Source organism: Drosophila teissieri, chromosome 2L, assembly GCF_016746235.2.
Source record: "Drosophila teissieri strain GT53w chromosome 2L, Prin_Dtei_1.1, whole genome shotgun sequence".
NCBI classification, from domain to species: Eukaryota; Metazoa; Arthropoda; class Insecta; order Diptera; family Drosophilidae; genus Drosophila; species Drosophila teissieri.
The window spans coordinates 385,770-409,470 of NC_053029.1; the positions used below are offsets into that span (position 1 = coordinate 385,770).

Below are 23,701 nucleotides of genomic sequence, written 5' to 3' on the forward strand. Positions count from 1 at the left end.
CACTCGGGGAAATGGGAAATGGTATGGCTGTCAGGGGAGTTTAGTCTACTCTGAGTGGCTTAGCAGCCGTGAAACCTCGCATTTTGCTGCTACAGCCAGCAGCCAAACATCTTAGATACTGGCGACATCCTCAGCTGCTCAAACACTTCAGCGGGTTTTGTGCCACGTTTTCTCCATGTTGACGACTTTCTAATCCCGACGTGTACCCATTTCTACTTCCCACAGGTACTTAATGGGCGACGACAATCCCATCATGGCGCCCAGCAAGCTCGATCTCTGCGATGACATGGACCAGCCGATGTCGCACTACTTCATCAACTCCTCGCACAACACCTACTTGACGGGCCACCAGCTGACCGGCAAGTCGTCCGTGGAGATTTACAGGCAGTGCCTCCTGGCGGGATGCAGGTGAGTGGAGTGCATCCAGATGCGGATGTGGCTACGGATGCGGGTCACTCAGCGGAATGCAGATGACGCAATTGATGTGGTCAGCTGCCATTGCTCGAGTGCTGACCATGACCTTAATCCCGGAGTGTGTGTGTGCTGGCGTGTGTGGTGGCCTTCGGATGAGAAACGCACACATAAAAAGCAACTCTCGATGGCATTCACTTAAAACATCAGGTGCAGTTTTCAACGCCAGAAAACTGCATTCACTGAAAGAAATCATTAAAAACGTATATAAAACCCGACCGTAAATCATTAAAACCGTTTCCCCCCATTTAACGCAACGCATGTGTACTGTGCGCAGTTCAATTTCTTGTTAGAACATTTTCGGTTACGAAACTTAATGGCTATGAAATACAAGAGGTATAGGGTGTGAAATGTCTGAACTAAAATATATCCTTTTTATTATTCGCTGGCACTTCTTTATGTATCCAAAGCAAAATGGATTCGAACTTCAGTCTGCTCTTTTTCGCCTGTAACTGACAACGATCATGACGATGCATCACATCACGAAATTTATTGACGCAGAAGTTGTTATTTTGCTTTTATTCTCCGCTTGTATGACTGTCACATTGCATTCGGCACTTTGCGTGCGATTTACAGAGGAATTTGGGAAGTGAGAAATGGGAAATGGGTATGGGTGTGGTAATGCTCATGGGAAGGGGAAAATAAAACTGAAAAGTAGGAAATTGTCATTTGCTTTTACCACTTTCAACTTGAGTTCTTATGTCTTCCCGCTTTACTGCAGATGCGTCGAGCTTGACTTCTGGAACGGACGCACCGAGGAGCCGGTCATTGTCCACGGCTACACGTTCGTGCCCGAGATTTTCGCCAAGGACGTGCTGGAGGCCATCGCAGAGAGTGCATTTAAAACATCCGAATACCCTGTGATATTGAGCTTTGAGAATCACTGCAACCCTAGGCAACAGGTGAGCACCGACTGGAGGCTTGGGAACACCATTGGTATCTGGGAGAACTGTTTTAGGATATCATTCCATCAGTCTTTATTATGTGTACAAACTGCGTTCTCCATATCTGAAAAAACAAGTATGCAAAGAAGGCAAACTTAGGAATATGCATTACTCTATTTTTGGAAACCCTTGCCATAAAGATGCATCGCCAATACCAAAGGCTAAGATCCAAATAGGAGCAAAAGTTCCAAGAGGCAAAAACAGAAAATATTACCAGAGCAAGAAGAGGGTAATAAACTCTCCTTCGGCCAGGCTAAATTGATGAACGCAGAAGGCCACAAAGTTACTGGTCCTAAAACAACAGTAGTCGAGTCGAGTCCTAACTCATCAGCCTAATCCATCATTCGGGGAAAGACAAACAAGTGACTCGGCGGTGGCACACATGTGGGGGGAGAGGGGCTGGCTCCTTGAGCCTGAAAACATTACTTAAGGAGCATGAAGGGAGTCAGGAGTCCCGGAACTTGGCGAATCTCAGAAGGCACTCGAACGGTAATTGCCGGCTGCTTAAGCTTCACGAGCGGATAATAACAAAGGCAAAGTTTTTACGGCCCGAAAGGTGAAAGCAGCCAAAGAAGGAGGCCAGGTACCGGCGCAGAGTCAGAAGTTTAACCATTAAAAGTAGTAATATAAACTAAATTTCCCACTGGGAGCACAGGCAGGTAACAAGGCCAGGTAGCAAACGTGCCACGTGCCAAAAACGAAACTTATGACAGTAAAGCTCTTCACATGTTGAGCATCTTGGTAACCAGACGTCTACGAACTACTCGAATTACATGACAGTGTATTTCTTCAAAATAATCAAGAATACTTGAATGTAGCAGTTAGCATTTAGTTAGCAAGTCCCTCCCTACAGACTTATGTCACGTCATTTATGTATTTACCCATTTTCCATCGACAGGCGAAAATTGCCAACTATTGTCGCGAAATATTCGGCGATATGCTGCTCGACAAGCCGCTGGACTCGCATCCGCTGGAACCGAACATGGACTTGCCACCGCCGGCGATGCTGCGCCGCAAGATCATCATCAAGAACAAGAAGAAGCACCACCACCACCATCACCATCATCACCACAAAAAGCCGGCGCAGGTGGGCACGCCGGCAGCCAACAACAAACTGACTACAGCGAACTCAGGTGTGTTATTCAAGCTAAGCCATCCACTAAACCAAACTGTAACTCCCTCTGCGCAGCAAACACATGGCTTATGCTTAATGTGGTCTGAGCTCTGTTCGGTTTGCCGCTCGCTTTCTCTCGATTTTAAGTCCGACTCACATATGTTTCCGCATCGAAGCTTCCTGCCTTCCTGTCTCCACCCGCACTTCCATTCAACCCCTTGGCCTATGAAAAATGCAAATGAGTTCCGCACACGCAGCAGCTGCTCGGTGTTCCCTGCAAAAGTTCAGCAGCCAGCAAGGCAGGCTGGGAATATCAAATTCGGAGCACAGTCGAGGAGTCGGGATGCGGGGTGGCGCCTAATGAACAGGATGTTTGAGTTTGCTGGCACACGGGCGGCACTTGGGACTTAAAAAGCTAGGAAGCTGGGCTACTTACAGTTCGACATCCCCAGTGGATGCAGATGGTTAGATGTTCCAATACGATGCGTTTAATAGATAACATTGCCACATTGAGTTTGTGTCATAAAGTGCACTATAAATACTACTTGCCAATTGAGTGCTTGCAGTCTAGACGCCAAATATTTAGCCAAAGTTACCAGTTACCAGTTCCCAGGACGCTGCACGTCCTCCTTCCAGTTAGTAAAACTTGGCGTAGAGCATTCGAGTGGCTCCCATTGAAAGTTTCGCAACGAAAATGTTGTTGATAAATTTGCCGCATGACCACTTCCACTTCCACTTCCTGTTTGCGAGCTTTGAGTTCCTGCAGGACTCATTTGCATGCGCAGCTGCACAGTTGTCGCCGTTTCGCCCGTCGTCCCCTTAGGAGCCACATCCTCCCGGCATTGGCCGGATGACATTTAGCTCATGAATTGCAAAAAGCCAATTTATAAATGCAAATTATTTCCCCCGTCCCAGCCAAGCGGCTGCAGCTCCCAGCTGTCATCTCTCTATCCCCGGGATCCCAGCGCGGCAATTGCATCCCATTTAGAAGACCCCCCCTCCCTTCCCTTCCTTCTGGTCTATGTAATTTGATTTATACATATTTTTATTATATTCCATTAGGGCGAAACTGCAATTTAAAAGCCTGGCTTTTTGCGTTCGTCAGGAGGGGCCGTTCGCAAATGCATATTTACACTTAAATTGCTAAATAAAATATTTGTTTTGATTTATTGGCTTTAAATGTAGGCCTTCATCCTTTTACGCCTTACAATTTATAGCAAAGATGCAATTTTTTCTGTCTGTCACTTACAAGTTTTTTGTATATTTTTCAGTGGATGCCAAGGCGGCGCAACAAGTCGCTCTGGCGGCCGCGCATGAGGATGGGGGCGTGACCAGGAGCACCGCCAACGGGGACGTTGCCACGGGAACAGGAGCCGGAAGTGCTGCTGGGACAGCAGGACACGCACCGCCGTTGCAAGTGAGTAGGAGTATTGTTGCACGCCACTGGGCACAATAATAAAGGGTCAAAGGCCACAGCGTATCTATCCGTTATTGTCGTTGTGGGCGTGTCACTAGCATGCCTATAATTGCATTTAATGGCGCACTCCACGTCGCATACACAGATAAACGGATAACGGATATGGCAAGGATAGCAAGGAGTACTTTTCGGTTCCCCTGTTGACTCCGGCTGATTTGTTTTTCTGTTTGCTGTTGCCTGTTGGCCGTTGTTCTTCCTGATGATGATTGTCACCGCTCTCTTTACGTCCGGCGTTTGCATACGCAATAATCATGTTGACAGTACGGGAAAGCGGCAAAAGGCCACTGATGCACCGCACAAAAAGTAGGGCTTCGAAGTGATTGACCAACCGCACTACATCGTACTTTTAAGATATTCGAGTTCTCGTAATTTCTCTGAGTACATGTGTGCTCCACAAAAAGTTCTAAATGAATGTGTGCATGGAAATGAATGAAATGGAGTGGATGTGGCTGGCAATGGGAATGTATGCGGTTGGTTGCCTGATGACCACTGACAGTCAACGAACTGCGCACTGTGGATCCTCGATGTGGACATGTCCGTCCATGTCCGGACAGAGGGAAAACGACACGATATGGCCACTAATCAAAAGTCACCCGGACCATTAGTATCGCAGGCAGTAATCAAAACTGGAGCCACGTGGGATTCCCCTGGAACTAAATAGTTGCACCCTTATGCATTTTAATTTCATTTGCCTGTCTGCTAATAGTGCAGTGTTATAATTAATGATTTTTTGTTGTGTCTGTTTTGTTGGCTGAGGAGTAATGGCCGTATTGCATAATAAATGCCGTATGGGCAGCAGCAGCTAATGGACGTCAAGCTTCCGTTGTGCACATGGTGGACATTTACATTTTGGGAAGTGCGGTATGCTGTGCATTTCGCCCTCATTAGCCGCTAGGGATTCGCCAGGATTCACCAGGGTCCTGGTCCTCGAGCAGGCGCACATTATGCGCACTTCCTTTGGCTGCCGGATTGGGGCTTTTATAAATCGATTTCGTAGTGACGTGGTTCCGGTTGGACAATGGGCAAGGGGAGGATTAAGCCGCAACCGCAGACCACCATGTGCTAGTTGGTCTCAGGTCGTAAACTTTATGCAATGCCCAGCAATGCATTGTATACTTCCCCTTTTCGCCATTTCTCGCCATGAAGGGAACACAATCTGTGCAATTTTCTTCGCATTATCTGCACACAGAGAAAAAGTATTCTATGAAGATGTGTGACTACATCATTTCTTTATCCATCCATCTTCTTGTCGAAAGTCCTAGCTGTAGCATAGTTAATTAGTAAACTAAAAAATAAGTAACATGAAAGAGTGTCTATACTGAATACCAATCTATTTTCACTGTGCACAAAAATAAGGAGAGTAAGCCGGATCTCTGGCAGCTCCAACAGCTCAACATATAATAATGGGTCTCATATTCCATCTTCACTGCTCGTATGTGGCTCGTTGTGGTCCCTTTTGGGACCAGCAATGCAATGACATGCAATTTAATAGTTTCACCATGGGGTCCCACACTGCGTATACGTAATATGTAACCGGGTAACTGCTGTTGGTGACCTCAGGACTAACCACCCGCATAACTAACAACCTTTTTATCTTTCTTATCTCCCACGACAGCAAATCCGCCAAAGCTCCAAAGACAGCACTGGATCCTCCGATTCGGACAGCTCCTCGGAGGATGAATCCCTGCCCAACACCACGCCCAATTTGCCCAGTGGCAACGAACCTCCGCCGGAAAAGGCTCAGAAGGAAACGGAGGCCGGAGCAGAGATTTCAGCTTTGGTCAACTATGTTCAGCCCATCCACTTTAGCTCCTTTGAAAATGCAGAAAGTAAGTAACCTTTGTTGTTTGCTACTAGTATGTATGCTTAATTTTCTGTACCCAATCTTTTAGAAAAGAATCGCTGCTACGAAATGTCTTCGTTCGATGAGAAACAGGCAACAACACTGTTAAAGGAGCGACCGATTGAGTTTGTGAACTACAACAAGCACCAGTTATCTCGAGTCTATCCGGCGGGAACTCGCTTCGATAGCTCCAACTTTATGCCGCAGTTGTTCTGGAATGCCGGATGTCAGCTCGTGGCACTCAACTTCCAGACCCTCGATCTGGCCATGCAACTCAACTTGGGGATCTTCGAGTACAACGCTCGGTCCGGTTATCTACTCAAGCCGGAGTTTATGCGCCGCTCAGATCGCAGACTGGATCCCTTCGCCGAAAGCACTGTGGATGGCATCATAGCTGGCACAGTATCGATCACGGTCTTATCGGGTCAGTTTCTCACGGATAAGAGGGCGAACACTTTTGTGGAAGTGGACATGTACGGCTTGCCAGCGGACACTGTGAGAAAGAAGTTCCGCACCAAGACAGTCCGGGACAATGGAATGAATCCAGTTTACGACGAGGAGCCGTTTGTGTTTAAGAAGGTGGTTCTGCCTGAGCTGGCGAGTATTCGAATTGCCGCATATGAGGAGGGTGGCAAACTCATCGGTCACCGCGTTTTGCCCGTAATCGGTCTCTGCCCTGGCTACCGACATGTGAATCTCCGATCCGAAGTGGGTCAACCAATAGCCCTGGCATCCCTTTTCCTGTGCGTCGTGGTCAAGGATTATGTGCCCGACGATCTCTCCAATTTCGCAGAGGCGCTAGCCAACCCGATTAAATACCAAAGTGAGCTGGAGAAGCGCGATATTCAACTGTCTGTTCTGACTGACGAGGCCGAAGCGCTGGGCAATGCGGACGAGGATCTGTCCAAGTCGTGTGAGTAAACTGCACTAGCTGTTAAGCGTAGCTCCACTTACCCACTTCGAATTGCGATTTTAATTTACCTACTTTTCTTTCTACTTTTCTTTTTGGTAACGTTTCATATAACTTTCGGTTGTACTTTTGGATTTTCGGATTTGGTTAAACCAACACCACAAACACTACCCAACCCACAACCCACTACCCACCACCACCCATACTCCCACACTCAAAACGGTTGACGGACACACAAACTGCACAACCTCTAAACCTTTTCCCCTGCCCACTCGATCTGCTCGATTCTGTCTGATCCTCCAGTCGTTTTCGTCCAAGTAGGTGGCCAGAAAAAGGAGCTGCGTCCGGTTGAATCGCTAGCGACTTCGCCCAAGCACAGGGCGAGTATCTCGGCAGCTGCGGCAATGAGTGTGGACATTACCGTGGATCGGACCGATGGCGGAAGGGGAGAGGATAGCGTCTCTATCGTGGCACCCTCAATTCAGCATCAGCACTCCCTAGACCAGTCCGTAAGCACCTCCATCCGTCAGGTGGAGTCCTCGCAGTTTGATGTGGATCTTGTATTGGCGGAGCCGCTAGAAAAGATCTTGGATCACAAGTCCGTCAAGGAAAAGCGTCTCGAGATGGAGAAGAAGCTGGAGTCGCTGCGAAAGAAGCATGACAAGGAAAAGGTCAAGATCGCGGGCCAGAAATCCAGTCCGCTTGAGGGCAAGAAGCCGAAGTTTGCCATCACGAATAAGCTGGTGAAACGGCTAAGCAACAAGAGTCTGTAAGTGTTTGGGCGGGGCGTTAATCAGTGGGCGTGGCACTGCCAGATGACGCCATTGAAATTAGTAATTGTCTCTCTCCACACAGCGAGCCTGGCATAGAGGTCCCCGCCTGCCCTCTGGATCTAGGCGATAGCAGCGAGGAGAGCGCAGCCGCGGACGCCGGTGAGGACTTAGCCGGTGGGAGCAGCAGCCTGGATGGCAGAACTCAGGAGTCGCGACTGCGCAGTGCCTGCCGGGAGTACACGTCCCAGTACCGGGAGCTGCAGGAGAAGTACCACGAGGCTATTTACACTGCTGCCGAGAAGGTGCTAAAGACATCGCAAACTGGTCAAACAAAGCAGCTGAAGGCATCGCTGGACAAGGTCACTGGAGAGGTGATGCACCAGCTGCAGGAGGCGCGCCGCAACGAGGTCAAGACTCTGGCCACCGTGCACCGGGATCGAGATGAACTGATCAGGTGGCTTGTGTATTTCCTCGCCTCTTCACCATTGGCTAATCATTTGGGTTTTTTCTGGCAGAATGAAACGCGAGGTGGCAAGCTCCGTTGTGGAACGTGGCGTAGCTGAACGTGTGCGGCTGAAGCAGACCTTTGACCGGAGAACGGATGAACTCCAGAAGCAGCACGACTCAGTGCGCAATTCCCTGGCAGAACACCGCTCCAAGGTAAGTTCATGTGATGGATTCGATCAGCATATTAATCGACTTGTTTTCCACACATTTCCAGGCTCGTCAGATTCTCGACAAGGAGGCCGAGTCGCGAAGCTGTGTTTCCAGCAGTGGCTTCTTGGTGCTCTTCCATGGACCGCATCACCACGGCTGCTCGGGCTCCGGTTCGTCAGCCCTCTCAGGCAATAATCTCACTCTAAATCTGGACGCGGGTGCTGCCGGTAGTCATTCGGCCATTTCGCCGGCAAGGTCGCACAACAGCATCGCCGCAACGGCCGAGATGAAGACGTAAATGGGCCACGCCCGTGAAGGTTTTTTTCCCCGCCCAAGTTATCCCTAGGATTAATTGTGGTTCAACAGTTGTTAGTCTTCAGTATTTACAGCAGAAACATAGAAATGAAAAGTCTTCGTAGAATATAAGCAGTGGAGGAGTAGACCCTATCCTCCCACACCTATTTCATGGGAACTGACCTCGATTAGACCTTAGGACCCTTGAGCCTAGGCATTGTAAATCCCACTGCTAAGGGGAATCCAAGCAAAACGCGTTTTCTAACTGAACAAACTAGATGTAAATCTATTGCATGTATGATGTACTTGTAGTGTAACTGTCGACGTATCCGTACTTTACAGTACTCTATCTGTATACTGTGACGGTGTATTTCTTTGGTGTTAATGGAGGTCGAGCCATCACACCCCCGTCAAACCGTACGGTTTCTTCCTATTCGAACTTCGCTGAAACTCTGAGTGTCTAATTAAGCAAGCAAATGTAACAGAAGCAGAAAATAAGTATAATTTATTTGTCTATACGAAGGAGACCGAGTGCTCCATTTATCTAATGCTAATTGTGGTTGTGTGTACTTTACATCAGTTTTAATCGATATAATTTATACAATTAGTTTAAGGCTCTCACACAAACTGTGGATTGAATCTCGTGCGCACACAAGGCGGATGCTAAAGCGGATGCCGGAGCACAAGTCTAGGCCAACAATTAGTCATTTATATTCGGTTGGTTGCTATTTATTCTTGATTTAGTCACTATTCTAATGTTAACCTAGTCGTTACAAAGCTCCAATAAAATTCTATACGGATTGTTTTTCCCACTTACATCTCCTATTTTACTTTGCACCCAATTACCCAATTCAATCTTGGTCCAATGCATACACACACACGCACAGACGGCGTCGCACACAACCTACAACACCAAAAATAACAAAAAACGAACGGCGATTCTGCAGTTTGCGGGGTCTAACATACCAATTGGGGTAACCCCGAAACTGCGGAATTGTGTCACTTTCTCAAGACAATCAAACAATAAAATATGCAAATTTATTGAGTGTATTTAACCTATGTTGTAGACCAGACACCACTCCTTAGGTAATCAAACGAAGAAATAAGAAAATATTCAAATAAACCTAAGCTGCCTTGTAACAAAATCCAAAATTCAAACATAGCCCACAACATACATATGAGTACGTAATCTAAACGAACACTATGAGAGTAATCAAAACAATGTTGAAAATACATTTCACTGGACGGCAGAACCACCTTAAATGTTGTAATTCCCATAATTCTTACTCAAGAACCGACTCATGATCTTCCTAAAACCGAAATGACCGAAATCTGTATCGCTCACAGTTGGTCCCCTTACTCCCGATTGATGTTGTAATTTTTGATGTGCGTGTTTCGTAGATTTCGTATAACGAATGTTCCACAAGATACGATTTATTCACATAGCAAACAAGCAATATCCAGAGTATGGTATCTAGCTGCTGACAGTATGTACGTGTGTGTTTCTCCGGTTGTCTATTGTCTATCTCACTCGGTGTCTATCTCTGTGTAATTGTGCAATTGGCTTAACTTATCCAATACAGCAGCATTAACATTGTAGCAACTCAGCAGAAATTTAAATAGTTTTGGTGTTGTACGTATGTAAGCATTACTCGATCGACTGTATCTCTGCATCCGTATCTGTGTGCTGTCGATGTTTTTTGCTATCCCTACCTTTGATGTAGTAGTTGCTTTATTATCCGCAGACTATCATTTGCATGCCACCCCACCCACCTCGAAGCCCGAGAACCCCAAAACCCCACTACAAAAACAGGCTTTAATCGATGTTCGTTGTTTGCGTGTGTTTGTTAAACTAAGTTAACGATAATGTCATAAACTTATACGAAAATGAAATTTAAATTGAAAAGCAAAATCGGTGTCAAACACCAGAAAACCGAAGGACAGCATAAGATTTCGAAGGAAAAATGAATAAACAAGTGAATACAGAAAAAATGTAGGCCATTACGGAGGAGCTGAATATATTTCCAGCAGAGCAACTAACGAATTTGTTGTTGCCTATAACATAATCTAGTTAAATAAATGTTTAGACTTACCCTAGCGTTATACATAAATCTACATAAATATTGAGGAACCGAACCCCATTGTTGCAATAATATTGCCAAGGCACATATAAAATGTTTACCGAATCTAAACTCTTGATGTTAGCAAGAACCTACGATAAAGTTTTCTTAAGGATAGTAAAATGAACCCAAAAATTATGATACACTAATATTTAAATGAATTGTTCCTGTATTTAGTCAGATTTCTCGGTAATCTTTCCATTTCAATGTGATTGACATTTGTTGTTCGAGATCATAGAAAAACAATTACGTTTCATAAGCTGGCCAAAAAAATAGGTCCATGCAATACCTATGAGAATAACACCTTTAACAGTTTGAGAAGCTGTGGATTCTCGATTTCAGTGTATCAACATAAGATCCACTGCTGCATACTTTCGGAGTGACAATTTCGCAGTTTGGGAAGCACTCCGCCAAATACGTAAAAATGTTCTTTGTCGGTCAAAACTTTTAACTGATATAGCGAATTAAATAATGACTCGCACATTCGGAATCAGTGATTCGATATTCGCGACTAGATTTTTGGTCAAAATACACAAACAGTGCTATAATGGAGTTCATTAGTTAATTCAATGATTGATGACAAGAGCAATCCAATAAAATCTATCCACATTGTTGTTGTGATCCGCAGAAAACCCAAAATAAACGTTAAACAAGAAAAATGAATTGTTCTAATTTTTTTAATCGTCTTATTTCTAATTGTTCGAATATTTCTAATTTTATAAAAAATTTCTTATTTCTAGTATATAAAGAAAACTTTAAGCCTGACATCTAGGCATTCCGATATGGTAAACTTGTAAAAAAAATGTAAATTGAGTAAAATTTGGGGTTACACAAAAACAATTAACACCGCCAACGTAGTCGGAAGAAAACCCAATTACAAGTTAACTATCACTATAAAGCTTAAGATTCTGAAACTTACAAAGGCACCATGGACAGACTTATTTTGTTGGCTGAATCAAAGCATTTGAACAAATACAAGGCTGAGCAGTGATCCTACAGCCATGCCACAGCTCAAAGCAGCTGCCATTATCGACGAAGCCAGTTCCTTTTCATGCTGCTTAACGCTTTTAGGCGCCATTATGAGTAGAATGTTGGTAAAATATCCGTTGGACAAGGCAAACATCACCATCATCGCTATGAAAGAATAGTCGTGTTTTACCAAAACTGGCAGAAAGTTGTGTTCGCTGGAGTTTGAGCACAGGAAAAACGGAACAAACGCCATGCGCAGTACAATAAATAGTAGTGAAGTGTTTTGGTTCTTTGGTTGCTCCAGCCAGCCAGCAAAGAGACGACCAAAATAGTCGCCGCAGTTAAATATCAGGTAGTTGACGACGGGCAGATAATAAACATCTGTAAAAAATATGTAATATATATAACTCACGACCGAAAAGAAAAAGTTTGCTGTTTACCTGTCCACTCGCTGTGGCCGTACTCAGATTGCATTAGCACTGTGACTGCCGGATAAACAGACAGTGTCGTGGTATAGAGAAGCGCTAGGGAAATGGCATGCAGATAGATCTTCGACATGACCTGGCGCAAAATGGGCTCGAGCGGCAAACCCTCAGCTCTTTCATTCCGGTCGTGCGAGGGCACTGCGCGGATGACCTTGTACTTGTCACCACCTTCCAGATAATACCTAAAGAAAGGCTGTCGAGCCAGGATTATGTAACACACAATGCAGAGCAGGATGAGCACTCCTCCCACAATAAAGAAGATGAATGCAGTAGTGTTGGGACCCGTGTCGAATGCAAGCACAAGAATGAAGGCCAGGGCTGTGAGGATACCACCAAGAGCCTGTCCGCTCACCACAGCGGTGATGAACTCGGAGGGAAATAGACCTGCGACTCCGTAAAGGGCTCCCGACATTGTAGCCGCAGATACTGCAGAAAATAAATATTAAGTTAACGCTCAGTATGTAGTTCAAGGTACTTACTATTTAACAGCACCACAATGATGAGCGTGATTAGGAAGAACTGTTCCTGCCACGTGTCCGTGTTGACCTCCACAAAGCCAGTTGTAACCCCGAAAAGGATGAGGATCATCCACAGCGTTCCCAACATCTTGGTGCGCAGGGACACATGGTGTCCGTAAATGGCGTTTAGCAGCAGAAATGTAGTTCCGGAAATAGTGGCCGTGAGGGCCAAGTCGCAGGTGAAACTCTTCTGCAGCGGGGTGAGCTCTTCGTCCAGATCTGTGTTATTAATCGATGCATTTCGGAACTTGTACTTCCAGTACTGAAAGAGAAGCAGACGCGGTTAAAGCTTGAGTCAGCGGAAAACAAAGAAAATCGAAAAGAGAGTTATCGTCTGAGTGTGGGTCGTAAAAAGACGACGGCAAAGCTGATAAGCAGCACGCCTTAGAATTGCGCTTGGCCCAGTTGTTCAGCTGTTTCGAATTGATATGTCCGAAGTTCAGTTAAATTGACTAGGATGCGGGTGCGTAAATTTCCACTCGTTACACTCACGTCTTCCGCAGTCACAAAGAAGTTCCACGGGGTCATGGTGCCAATGCCCAGGAGGTAGAACACAAGATAGGTGAAGAGTCGTCCACTGGCAGGTTCGTTGGACACCAAAACTACTTCGTCCTGCTGGCGTTCCAAGAGGCATCGCTCATCCGCCTGGTGGTCCTGCGGGCGGAAGGCGGGAACGAAGCTGCCCTCCGTGCCCAGAATCTCGTCATCCTCGTCCTGGGCGTCCACCAGTCGTCGTGTGTCACTGGTGCCTGGCATTGCCACTGAAGTCCACTATTGTTCTCTGCGCAGTCCTTGGTATTCATCAATTTAATACGCCTTCGAGAGAGTGTTGCAATTTTATTCAAAGCAGTAGAGAAGTAATCGATGTTACTGAATCTGCCGTAGCTTAGTTATATGCATATCGTTCACCATGGACAAACTGCGTAACAAAAAAACCAAGCATTGGTAAACAACTAAACAAAATATAACACAAAGTTATCGATGGTTAATCGACATGAATCGATGACATGAGTATATCTGAGAAATCGCACTAACGCCACAGAGCTATTGAAACAAGTTGGCAGCCCTTGGCGCGAAATGTGATGGAATTCAAACGAGATTTCACTTTTTCTTATGTCTCTCTATTTTCGAGGGCTTTGTAATTGGATTTCATTTGCCAAACGAGCAGAGCATCTACCTCAAATCGTAATTTAATTGCCAGCCAGAGCATCTACACTAAAAACACCAAATACCAAGCAGCCCCTAGAGCTGATGATGAATGAATGCAATTTGTATTTAATCAATAAGCACGCCCCGCAGTGTTTTAAATCAGCGCACAGCTTCGTTTTACGGCTTAGCGCCATTCGCAGGATGCGATCCGCCCTCCGTCCCTCGCCCATCGATCGGTTGGGAAATTTTAATTGGATTTGCATTCGCGATCGTCCCGAAACCGGTTAACACATGCTCCATCCCTCTGGACATTCGTTTCCTGACCCCCTCTCTGGTCGGGACATAAATTTATTTTTAATTTACTTATGCGCGAATTTCCGATCTCTGCCCTGCGGTTGTTTGATTTGCGAATTAAACTGGAGGGGGTCTGGCAAGAGGTGCATCCTCGTTAGCGCAGTGGCCCAGGTGAATGGAGGTGCAAGGATCGAGGGGGCTGCTCTTCCGCCTTCGATTGTCATCGCCGGGCTTGCAAATTAGATTAGTTCATAATGATCGCGAGGGGGTTTCGCATCCCAGCGAGAGGCGTGTCATCTCATTAATTCCGTAAAAATGCTGCCCCCACTCCACGAGCCCAATCAATCTCCCGATGAGATTCTGATTCCCCTGCGCAGGCCACACACTCAGCCTCGGTCGGCTGGCAATTTAAAAATCACATTAAATTAGTCAGCAAGAAATCACCACAACGAAACCATCAACAAATCATCTCAAATTAAATTCATTCACAGAGTGGAAGTGGTTGGGGATGGGGATGTGGATGTGGATGGCGATGGGTATGTTGATGTGGATGGGCTGATGGTCTGATGCTCTGATGAGTAGCCAGTCGGCTTTAGCAACTCATCTCCCATTCATGCCAACGGGTAGCACTACGAGATCGAGACTTGGCTCACTCGCTCACTAGCAGACTTGGCAATTAATAAAAATGTAAATTCAATTAAATTTATATGACAGCTGGCTGTCAGAAGAGCTCAAATTAAAAATTACTAACAAGACCTGTTCCACGCTCGCCGTTCCTGAGCTCGCCGTACTTTCCCGTGTCCAGAAGAGCTTCTCGACGAAAAGCCTCGGGTGCAGGCCACGCTTAATTAAAAACCCAACAACTCCAACTAGCAGACGAAGACGATGAAGATTGGGCTGCGGATATGGGTTCCATTCGCCCTCTCTGCATGCTCCACACTCCAGTGCCGGGCAAATCTCATTTGCCGGACTTCAATTTGAGTGACGTCCTCCGACCACCCGAGGTGCTCTGGATCTGGTCTCCACCAAAAGATCTCTGGCTTTTCGGGTAGCCAAGTGGCAGTTGGCTGGAATGCTTGACAGCCGCCGTTTAGCAGAAAAGCTGACGAAGGCGAGACATTTGGATACATCCACTTAATATTTACAATGTCATCGCAAAAATAAACAATACTTAAAAATTGATTTATCTCGACTTCATAATTATTTAAAGCTTTAACTTGTAGGAACACTACAATATATTTTGTTCAAGTTTCTCAACCTTTGGCAACCGTGAGCTGGGGCTCATTTTTAACGGGTGGATCACCCACAAAGAAGATCAGAGGATTTCGCTAATAGCGGGAGCCCTGCCCAAAGATTTCAGTTCCGAACCGACAGTGCAGAAGGACCGCCTAGTAATTAATAAATTAAAAACAAACCAGCACGCACATGACATCGATGTTGAAGAAGCGGGAGGAAGCAGAAAATTAGCTGAGAGGTAAAATTAGGCGGGCCCAAGGATAATCAAATGCTGATTTATGGCAATTTGCAGCCAACTTTGGGTCTCCCCGGGAAACCTCCCTCGCTCCAACTTCCGGTGCCAGAAATTAACGAACGTCAGCTGTGTGAGGTCCTGGCGCTCCGACTGACCCTTTTGCAGGTTCCAGGTTCGAGGTTCTGCTGCCTTCGTGTGTGTGTGAAAATTAGTAGCTAATTTGGCTTGTCATCATTATCGTGTGTTGTGCAAACATTTGTCCGTCTGGCTGACGTGGAGAGAGGTTCGCTGGATGGGATCCGCTGGAACCGTCGGCAAAACTGAAGAGCTCCAAGCCAAACAAGCCGAGCATGACTGGGCATGGGCTTTGCTGTAGGTAGCCACTCCCCTTCCGCCTCTCAGGGGGTTCACATGGACTTGGCGGGTTATTAATTGAATTCCATGGCATTTACATGGGAGTAGAATGATCGCAAATGAGACCGCCCAACCGAGATCTCCTAACCATTAAAATCAATCAGAGAAATTGTGTTAATGAGCAAATATGAATATGAACAGTAGAGTTAAAACACAGCGTGCAAAAAGCTTAAGTAATTAAACGTAAAACAGAAAAGCTTTTTAACTTGTTGTATTAAACAGGACAAGTGAAAAAAACTAAAAAAATTCAGATACGGCGAAATGAGCTGGTGTTCATTCTTTGTAGACGAGTGTTTGCAAGTAATTAAGCGTTTTAGAGGCAGCCAAGCGTGGTCCACATTCATTGCCGTATTCAAGAAGCTAACAATCTTGTGAGCTGTCCAATTAATAGCGGCATTCTGCATATTCATGATCCGTTCGATCAATAATTGTCGATCGCCGAGATATACCCACGCCCTACGCAAAGCGGTATCTTTGGGGGCGTGTCTCGGCATTAAACGTTATTCAAAATTATGCAAATGAGGCGATACATGTCAAAATGATTAAGTCTTGAATGCTGCGAGACAGCCAAGGAAGAGAGTCCAATCGAAAGACTTAGGCAACGAACTCGTTTTGCCCTAAAAAGAAGAAGGAGGGAATTAGACAGGCAGGGGGGTGAACACAGCCGTAAATTAATTCATAATTCGCATTCAAACGGTTAATGCTAATCAAATTAATTAAAAAGCCGCCTAAGCAATAGTTTGCATTTTCGGCATGATTAATGAGGCAAAGCCCGTGATTTCAGCTCTCGGGCAGTTAGCAAATTTCATTCGCGATTTTTGGCTAAATATATGCTTCGAATTCGTTTCCGCCCCAGTTCAAGTTCAATGACAGCCAGCAAAATCCGAGAACCAGCGAAAAGGTTACTCTAATCAAGTGTCTGACCTTAAGCGAACCTTTTTGCCAGATAATGCAGCAAATGAATGGACCTTAATCACATTAGAAACAATTTCCTCCGATTCGGACGTGAGGAGGCCCCTCCAAATTGATGGCAATTTTGGCGAGGGGAAGTGTGCAAAAATGAGAAATCGATTTTGATTACAAGCCACAGAAATTGCAATCAAATTTATCCGAGGGCGTGGCTCCCGCTGATTTGTGCTGCTCTCCGAAAATTCGCGGAAAACAAATACAAATCGAAGCTTACACGAGTCGAGTGTGTAAATTTACCTCCACTCAGCAAACTGTTCGGCTGCATTAAAAATCCCCCCACGTTTACATATCAATTTGAGTGGCAAGCAGTCTGCTAAGCTGGCCAGAAAATAAATTACCAAATAACCCTTAAGCCCCTCCACACGCGAATTCCCGGGAACGTGCAAAATAGTTCTTCGAGTCGTGGCGCTAATCAAATTTAGAAAAAATAAACCCGATCATAGCGACCAAGGACCCAATTGCGATATGGCGATATGGCGGCAGCGAAACTTATTCAATTACCCACTTTGGGTCCCATATACGCTCAAATTAAATTATGCTGCACCAACACCAACAATGCCCGGTGTTCTACGGCACAGAACAATAACAACAATGTTGGCCGTGGCTATTACAGCCATAAACCCGACAAACACGAATCGCGTGCAGAAACAATTTAAAAAACAATCAGCTCTGCCAATGGCACCGTAAAATATATCAAACGAGCGGCCAGATCCCGGCCTCAACCAAGGGGCTCAACCTGCCGCCCACTGCAGGATAGATAGAGTATTGGGGATATGGGGGAGAACTCAGGGAACCCAGGGAACTCAGGGGACGGCAGGCATCTGCAACTGGCGGCCACTTTAACACTACCCCAAAATGGTAAAAGTTTAAGTAAACAAAAGTTGAGTGGAACGCTCGAAGATGGAAATGCGCTATTGGCAGGGAAATCGAGTGGTGGGGTATATCGAAAACGAAGGTCATCTCATCATCATCAGCTTATCCAGAACAATGTATGTAACTACAGAAGGCTCTGTTCATTTGAGATTAGGTAGTTACCTATCTTTATAATTAGCGTGTTTGGCTCTCATAATCGTCAGTCGTATTTTGTAATGCAGTATGTGGTAACAAGACTCTAAAAACATAATCCATATATGAAAATACGTATTTAACTTCTATTCATCATTTAGCTTTATCTAGTTTTTAACTGCACAATTTTGTGCATCTTATTAACTAATCTAAGCATATTCGACAGTCGGCCAAGTGCGCACTTCTCACTTCTCTGGTCCCCTTTATGCGTTTCATTTTGATTTCATGTAAATTGCCTGTCGGGGACAACAACACCAAACACCAGCAAACACCACCGAAGCAACAACACAGACAGCGGCAGCAACAACAGCAACAAGAAACCACGTCAATGAACAACTTCCCACTCCACACCAACAAGAGGTAACTCTCTCTTCGAAATGGAGCTCTCCGATTGGCGGACTCCGTCGAAGGGGCGTTGCCCATCGAAAGAGCGAAGCAGCAAAGAGAGCGCGGCAGGTGTTGCCGGCGCAATTGGAAACGAAGCCTCCGCCTAATGGAAGAGTTGGTTTTGAGTCAAATTAAATAAGCTACCTCTGGGATTGTTTGAATGTTTGTTGGGGTTTCTGATTACCAGCCAAGTGGTGGGTGACTGGGGGATGAAGAAGGGAATGGAGCGAAAGAGGTAAAGAAGCGACGGCAACTACACGGTTTGTTATGTTTCACAGAACGAAACTAAAAATGTGATCTAGAAATCGACTGTGAATACTGGCAGTTATAACCATTTATATATGCTATAATAGCGAGACTCCATCCACCACTTAGTTGTAATTGAATATGCATTGCTAAATGACTGTCAAGTGGTCGCACACTCGCCATACAAAGTAGGTGACACCTTAAAAACGATCCGACGATCGATCCATCCATCGATCGGTTAGTTTGGTCCTGTTCGGAGGAACTCGTTTCGCCCATGCCTATCTTGGGGCCTCAGAACGTTGAGTGGATGCTGATGGCGCAGAGTCGGGAACCGCGGATCGAGAGGCACAGTCACAGATCGAATGCCAATCACGCGTCAATTGCAAAGGCCAATGGCCATAAAGATGCGATCTCCGATCTCCGATCGCCGTTGGCGGAACGCCTGTCAATGTTGATGAGTTGATCTGTGGTTGACAGCCAGAGGTCCTTATGCAGGAGCAGCTCTTCCCAACTCCCAACTCCCAGCTTCGAGTCCCCAGATCCCCAATTCCCCCGGTGACTAATGCCCCAGGTCCTCGACCCTTCGCCAAACTCCGTCAATCGCTGGCAAACTCCGACTATCTGTGGTTACGGTTCTCGTTGGTTTTACGAGCCGTCGTATCGGGCTATATCGTACACTCTGAGCTGTTACACAGCCATTAACAATTTATTAGTGTTGTCTATCCCGTGTTCTTGGATGTACCATGAGACCAAAAGACCATGAGGCCATGAGTCACGTGCCAGGGGCTTTGATGGGTGGCCGTGAGTCATTGATCTTTTTGGGGGCCCATTACGATCACCTGGCCGAAGGAATGCTCCGCCTTATCAGACTCCAATTCAATTAAGCGAACAATCAATTATGATTTGTCACGCGAGCACCGAAAATAAGTCGCAGGTTTGGGACAGCACTGTACTCCTCTTATCACTTATCTGCATGACGCGGGCCTCTCGTTTTATGTTCGACATTTCTTAATTATTGATTCTATGTTTTCGCTACCTTTTGAAGATTGAAACATGTGTTTCGAGACCGCGACTACGAAACGGAAATGAAATTAATTGGAAAAGTGCGTAGGGCAAAGGAAAACTTCGAACCTAAGTGACTCTAAGCACAAGTTGATCGAATTTCTCCTGAACTCTGAAAGTCCTCAAACCAGCATGTGCCATCAGTCGATCGAAGTCTATAGCAGACATGTTGAGCAGTGTACCAGTCCGAAAATTGAGATCTCAAGGGGTTCGTTGTTCCTTATTTAAGAAACCCCCTGATGTGTACACTTCGTGACCCAGTGAACCCCGTTTGTAATGCTATCAATAATTAAGTGCCACTGCCACCTCGAACGGACATCGGTGTGGCAGCCGCTGGAGAGGAATAGGAACTGCATCTTGTACTGCGTCTTGGAGCGGCAACGAAAGGAGTCCCCTGAGCAGGAGCAGGAGGCTGTGGCAGGGGCCAACGAATTCTTAATAAGCGACGTCTGCTGCATAAATTTGCAGCCAAAAACAAACATTCCAATCGAATGTGTTTGGCCAGAAGTCATTTGGGAAGGCAGCGGAAAAATACCCTATCAGGAAGATATCAGCATGGGATACGTATCAACTTAGCTTGAATGAATATTTCTAACGTGTAAATCGCAGTATACTTTGAGTGCCTAGCGATCTTTGTAATGTGTTCATAAAGTGGAATATTTAAATTTTAATTTTGATTTGCCAAACTGCACAGTCCGCACATCATACCCTAAACGATAAGGAGGTGCACTACAGAGACCGTGCGTAGCACACGCAATGCAAAAATCTTGTAGCAGGCTGTAACAAGTGGGCGGGGCAGGACAGGGGCGGGAGAGTAGTGCAACATGTGCAAATGCGCATGCGTAATTATTGAAACAAGTTAATTACTGCGAAGGTGCGGACTGCGACGAGTCCAGCGACCGACTCGATATTCGCATTGACCATTCGATATTCCACTAATATATGCAAGTAGGCGCATTCCACAGTTGTACACAGCCGAGTCGCAGATCCTTTTAAGGCCGGGCTTCCAAGGCTTTGGCCCAGGACAGTGGTCCGCCTGGCTGGGCTCTTGAGTTCTTGGGTTGCTGCGTTGCTGCGTTTCTGTATTGCTGCGTTGCTGCGTCGCTGGATTGCAGCTGCAGCAGCGTGATCAAAGTGTGAAATGACTTGTTGCCGTGTGATACCTGAATACAAATTGCTTGATGCCTCTGCCTGGCTGAAGTGAACCGAAAACGATCTTTCACTTCTCTATCGGGCGATCGAACCTTAATTAAGTTGTTCTTCAGTGGCTTCTTAGGAAGCGGGCGTATGGGCTTTTGCGCCAAACACTGGCAAATTAAATGATAGCCAACCCATGCCGCAATTATTGCAAGGCACTTAAGTTTCCGCATCAGTACAGCAATAGGTACGATCGAATGACCTCTGACGGGCTATATCGCAATATTATTAAATCTCAATTTAACATTTAAACGGGCAACGTGTGCGTGAAAACACAAAACTAATGGAATAAATACCGATTATACGTTCCACCTGAAAAGCTGCAATTAAAACACAAATGGTTCTGCATTCGTTTCGACATTTTCAAGAATCTACGAATCTACGAAAAGACGGCAATCTAAACTCTGTTTAATTAAAAAGCATACGAATGTTGTGTTTGCCCCGATAGTTACTTGATCGAGATTAGGCTAGGTGGGCTAACCAAAGCCAAAACCAAAACCATTGAAAGCGTTTGAGATTATGGCACTTGGGGCGGGCAGATATCGCACCCAAAACGGACGTCAATCATATTCAATTAAAATCAATTTGTCTGTCGTTTTACGCTAGAAATAAATAAATAAGTGACTACCAATAAGAGATGACCTCGTTTCCGTCTCGATTTGACTTGTTAGGGGCAGTTGAGCAGTGATTTGATACCCCCTACCCCACACAAAATTGTTAACTGCCCTCGCACCGAACTAGTACCTGTGAGGCGATAAGAATCGATTGCTTATAAGCCGGAATAGTTTTCCTTGTAGCCCCGTAAATCAGAGGGGGGAATCGCAATCCGCTAGCACGCGTCCACCACAGATGGCAATCAAAGCCACAGCGTCGATCTTCAATTAGCTAATAGAAAGAACCACTAAGGAAGCCCCACGACGATAATAATGCCCAAATGCCCAAATGCCGGAGAAGAGGGCCAAGATCAGCGCTCCACGGGTCGTCGTTGTTATGGCCAACTAATTATGAGAGTCTATCGATTAATAATAAAAGGAGTCGCCATGGTAGTTCCACTTTATTTGCATTTTTAATTTGTTCCTAATTAAATATTCATCTCTCTGTGCATCTCACGCTGTGTCACTTTACGGCACTTGATTTATTCGAATATCCCCTGATTAATTGAAGCCGACTCGCGGTAGAAAGTCGGCGAGCTACGAGTATATGGAAAAGAGAGCCTCTTCGCACGATTAAGCCTCGTTAGGAGAGTCTGGGTCTGTTTCTGTTTCTGGGTCTGGAGATGGAGGTGGAGCTGGAGATGGAGCTGGAGCTGGAGATGGAGGTGCGTCCTACATTCTCATTTGCTACGGTTTATTTTTACGCTTGAGCCGCATAATTTAATAACCATCACCTCGGGAACCGAGGGCAGGGGCTACCTGTATGGGCATGGGTGCTGGTGCCGTTCCGAAGACAAATGGGTTTATTATAAGTATGATGGCTGGAAAAATTTATGCGCGCTATTAAATTGTTTATTAAACGACCGCACCAAGCCACAAATGGCGAAAAATAAATCGCTTTTCACTCTACACAATCTTAACTCGCCACTTCATCCTCCTTCCGAAAACGAGAAAAGAAGTTGGAGGTTGGATGTTGCAAGTTGGGAGCTACTGCTACTCGGGCTGTTGATGAACTCATTTGTCAACGTCGCCTTCCAGACTTTCGGACTCGGCCTCCGCCCGAAGATCTCCCTCCGTTGCTGAGGTAACCTCAGCCCATCCATTTAATTACCAATATATGTTGGCAAGACTCCGCATAATTGCATTGGCTCACTCGCACCACCTCCTCGGCAGGGTTGTTAAGTGGGTACAGTGGCAATTGGCCTGTAGGAGCCACTAGACGAGGAGTCTCCTACAATCTATGTTTGTTCGCCCTCTAATGAGCTGTGCTTTTCGTTGCCAGCTAGTCCTCACTGTACCACAAAGATCCATCCAAAGACCACCATGCTTGATTTTCAGCGAAACGGAAGCCGAGCTTAGCGCTAAATTAAAAATTAGGTGTGGGCCACAGAAATGGCTTTGCAACTCATAAATGAGGGGGCATCTGCCTGCTCCTCCAGCTCCTCTCGCTCCTCCAGAATGAGTGACGGACTGGCTGACAGGCCGCGTATGAAATTTACATTCATTAGCTCGTTATCAATCTTTATGCCCCTCGTTGCCAACTTTTCGCTCGGCTCCTTTGCACCGCCTGCTAATTACAAAAAGTAATTATGCTTGGGGTGAACCCCATCTTAATGCTGCAACCGGCGCCACAGAGAACTGCAACTGAAATCAATAAATTAAATATGCAAACTACCCATCGATTGGCATGCAGGAGGAGCAGAAGCAGAAGCAGAAGCAAAGGCCAAAGGAGTCAAAAGAGCCAGCCACCAAGGAAAGCACAACTATCCTAGGTTAACGAGCCGCAGCTACAGCCAAAGAGGGGCGTGTCAGCCATACGGAACCATAGTCAAAAATGGGAAAGGAGGAAGAGGACCTGCCTCGGGCTCTCAACATCATTTACAAGTCAATAAAATCAATTTGGGCTCCCGAAGAACAAACAAATTGCCGACAGCCAACAACACAATACGGCATATTAGCATTAGCTACAACACATCCATCCATATATCTCACATCTTTTATGGCACGACCCCCGGCCCAGACCAATTATAATTCTAACGATAGCTCCAGTCCTGGTAGTTCCCCCTTCGATTCCGAGGACCAGAAGCCGGCCTCTAATTAATCAATTATATAAAATACAACTAATGCGATGAACGATGATCGCAGCAGCAAAAGGACGAAGAGGGGAAAAAGGGATAAGCGAGGATTCCGATCCCAAAGTGCGGCATAGCCCATAGACA

At 45.8% G+C, this 23,701-nt stretch overlaps 2 protein-coding genes across 6 annotated transcripts in view; one reads left to right on the top strand and one right to left on the bottom strand.

Annotated features, from left to right (window-relative positions):
- The window catches only part of LOC122626524 (1-phosphatidylinositol 4,5-bisphosphate phosphodiesterase classes I and II), a 42,079-nt gene extending 32,780 nt beyond the window's left edge, over positions 1-9,299 (top strand). For 2 of the 5 annotated variants that reach the window (XM_043806814.1, XM_043806815.1), the window contains exons 8-17: positions 226-408; positions 1,193-1,373; positions 2,314-2,548; positions 3,801-3,946; positions 5,622-5,835; positions 5,899-6,762; positions 7,063-7,528; positions 7,594-7,986; positions 8,048-8,192; positions 8,254-9,299. In XM_043806814.1, coding sequence (XP_043662749.1) covers positions 226-408; positions 1,193-1,373; positions 2,314-2,548; positions 3,801-3,946; positions 5,622-5,835; positions 5,899-6,762; positions 7,063-7,528; positions 7,594-7,986; positions 8,048-8,192; positions 8,254-8,487 — 3,061 coding nt within the window. In that variant the 3' untranslated portion in view covers positions 8,488-9,299. The remainder of the gene's footprint in view (positions 1-225; positions 409-1,192; positions 1,374-2,313; positions 2,549-3,800; positions 3,947-5,621; positions 5,836-5,898; positions 6,763-7,062; positions 7,529-7,593; positions 7,987-8,047; positions 8,193-8,253) is intronic. The other 3 variants (XM_043806817.1, XM_043806816.1, XM_043806819.1) reach the window with 3 other exon arrangements.
- Positions 9,300-11,262: 1,963 nt separating this feature from the next.
- On the bottom strand, positions 11,263-13,551 carry LOC122622518 (equilibrative nucleoside transporter 1). Its single transcript, XM_043801011.1, has 4 exons — positions 13,068-13,551; positions 12,537-12,837; positions 12,013-12,483; positions 11,263-11,953 (listed from the first exon to the last, which is right to left on the bottom strand). The coding sequence occupies exons 1-4, from the start codon at positions 13,329-13,331 to the stop codon at positions 11,559-11,561; spliced, it is 1,431 nt and encodes a 476-aa protein (XP_043656946.1). The 5' UTR covers positions 13,332-13,551; the 3' UTR covers positions 11,263-11,558.
- Between the last annotated feature and the right edge of the window lie 10,150 nt (positions 13,552-23,701).

Excerpts from the sequence above, each read along its gene's own strand:
- LOC122622518 (XM_043801011.1), bottom strand. The coding sequence starts at position 13,331 with ATGCCAGGCACCAGTGACACACGACGACTGGTGGACGCCCAGGACGAG. Across the intron at positions 12,838-13,067 it reads TCTTTGTGACTGCGGAAGAC|TACTGGAAGTACAAGTTCCG; the intron begins GTGAGTGTAACG and ends CTTCTCTTTCAG. Across the intron at positions 11,954-12,012 it reads CGGCCACAGCGAGTGGACAG|ATGTTTATTATCTGCCCGTC; the intron begins GTAAACAGCAAA and ends TATTTTTTACAG.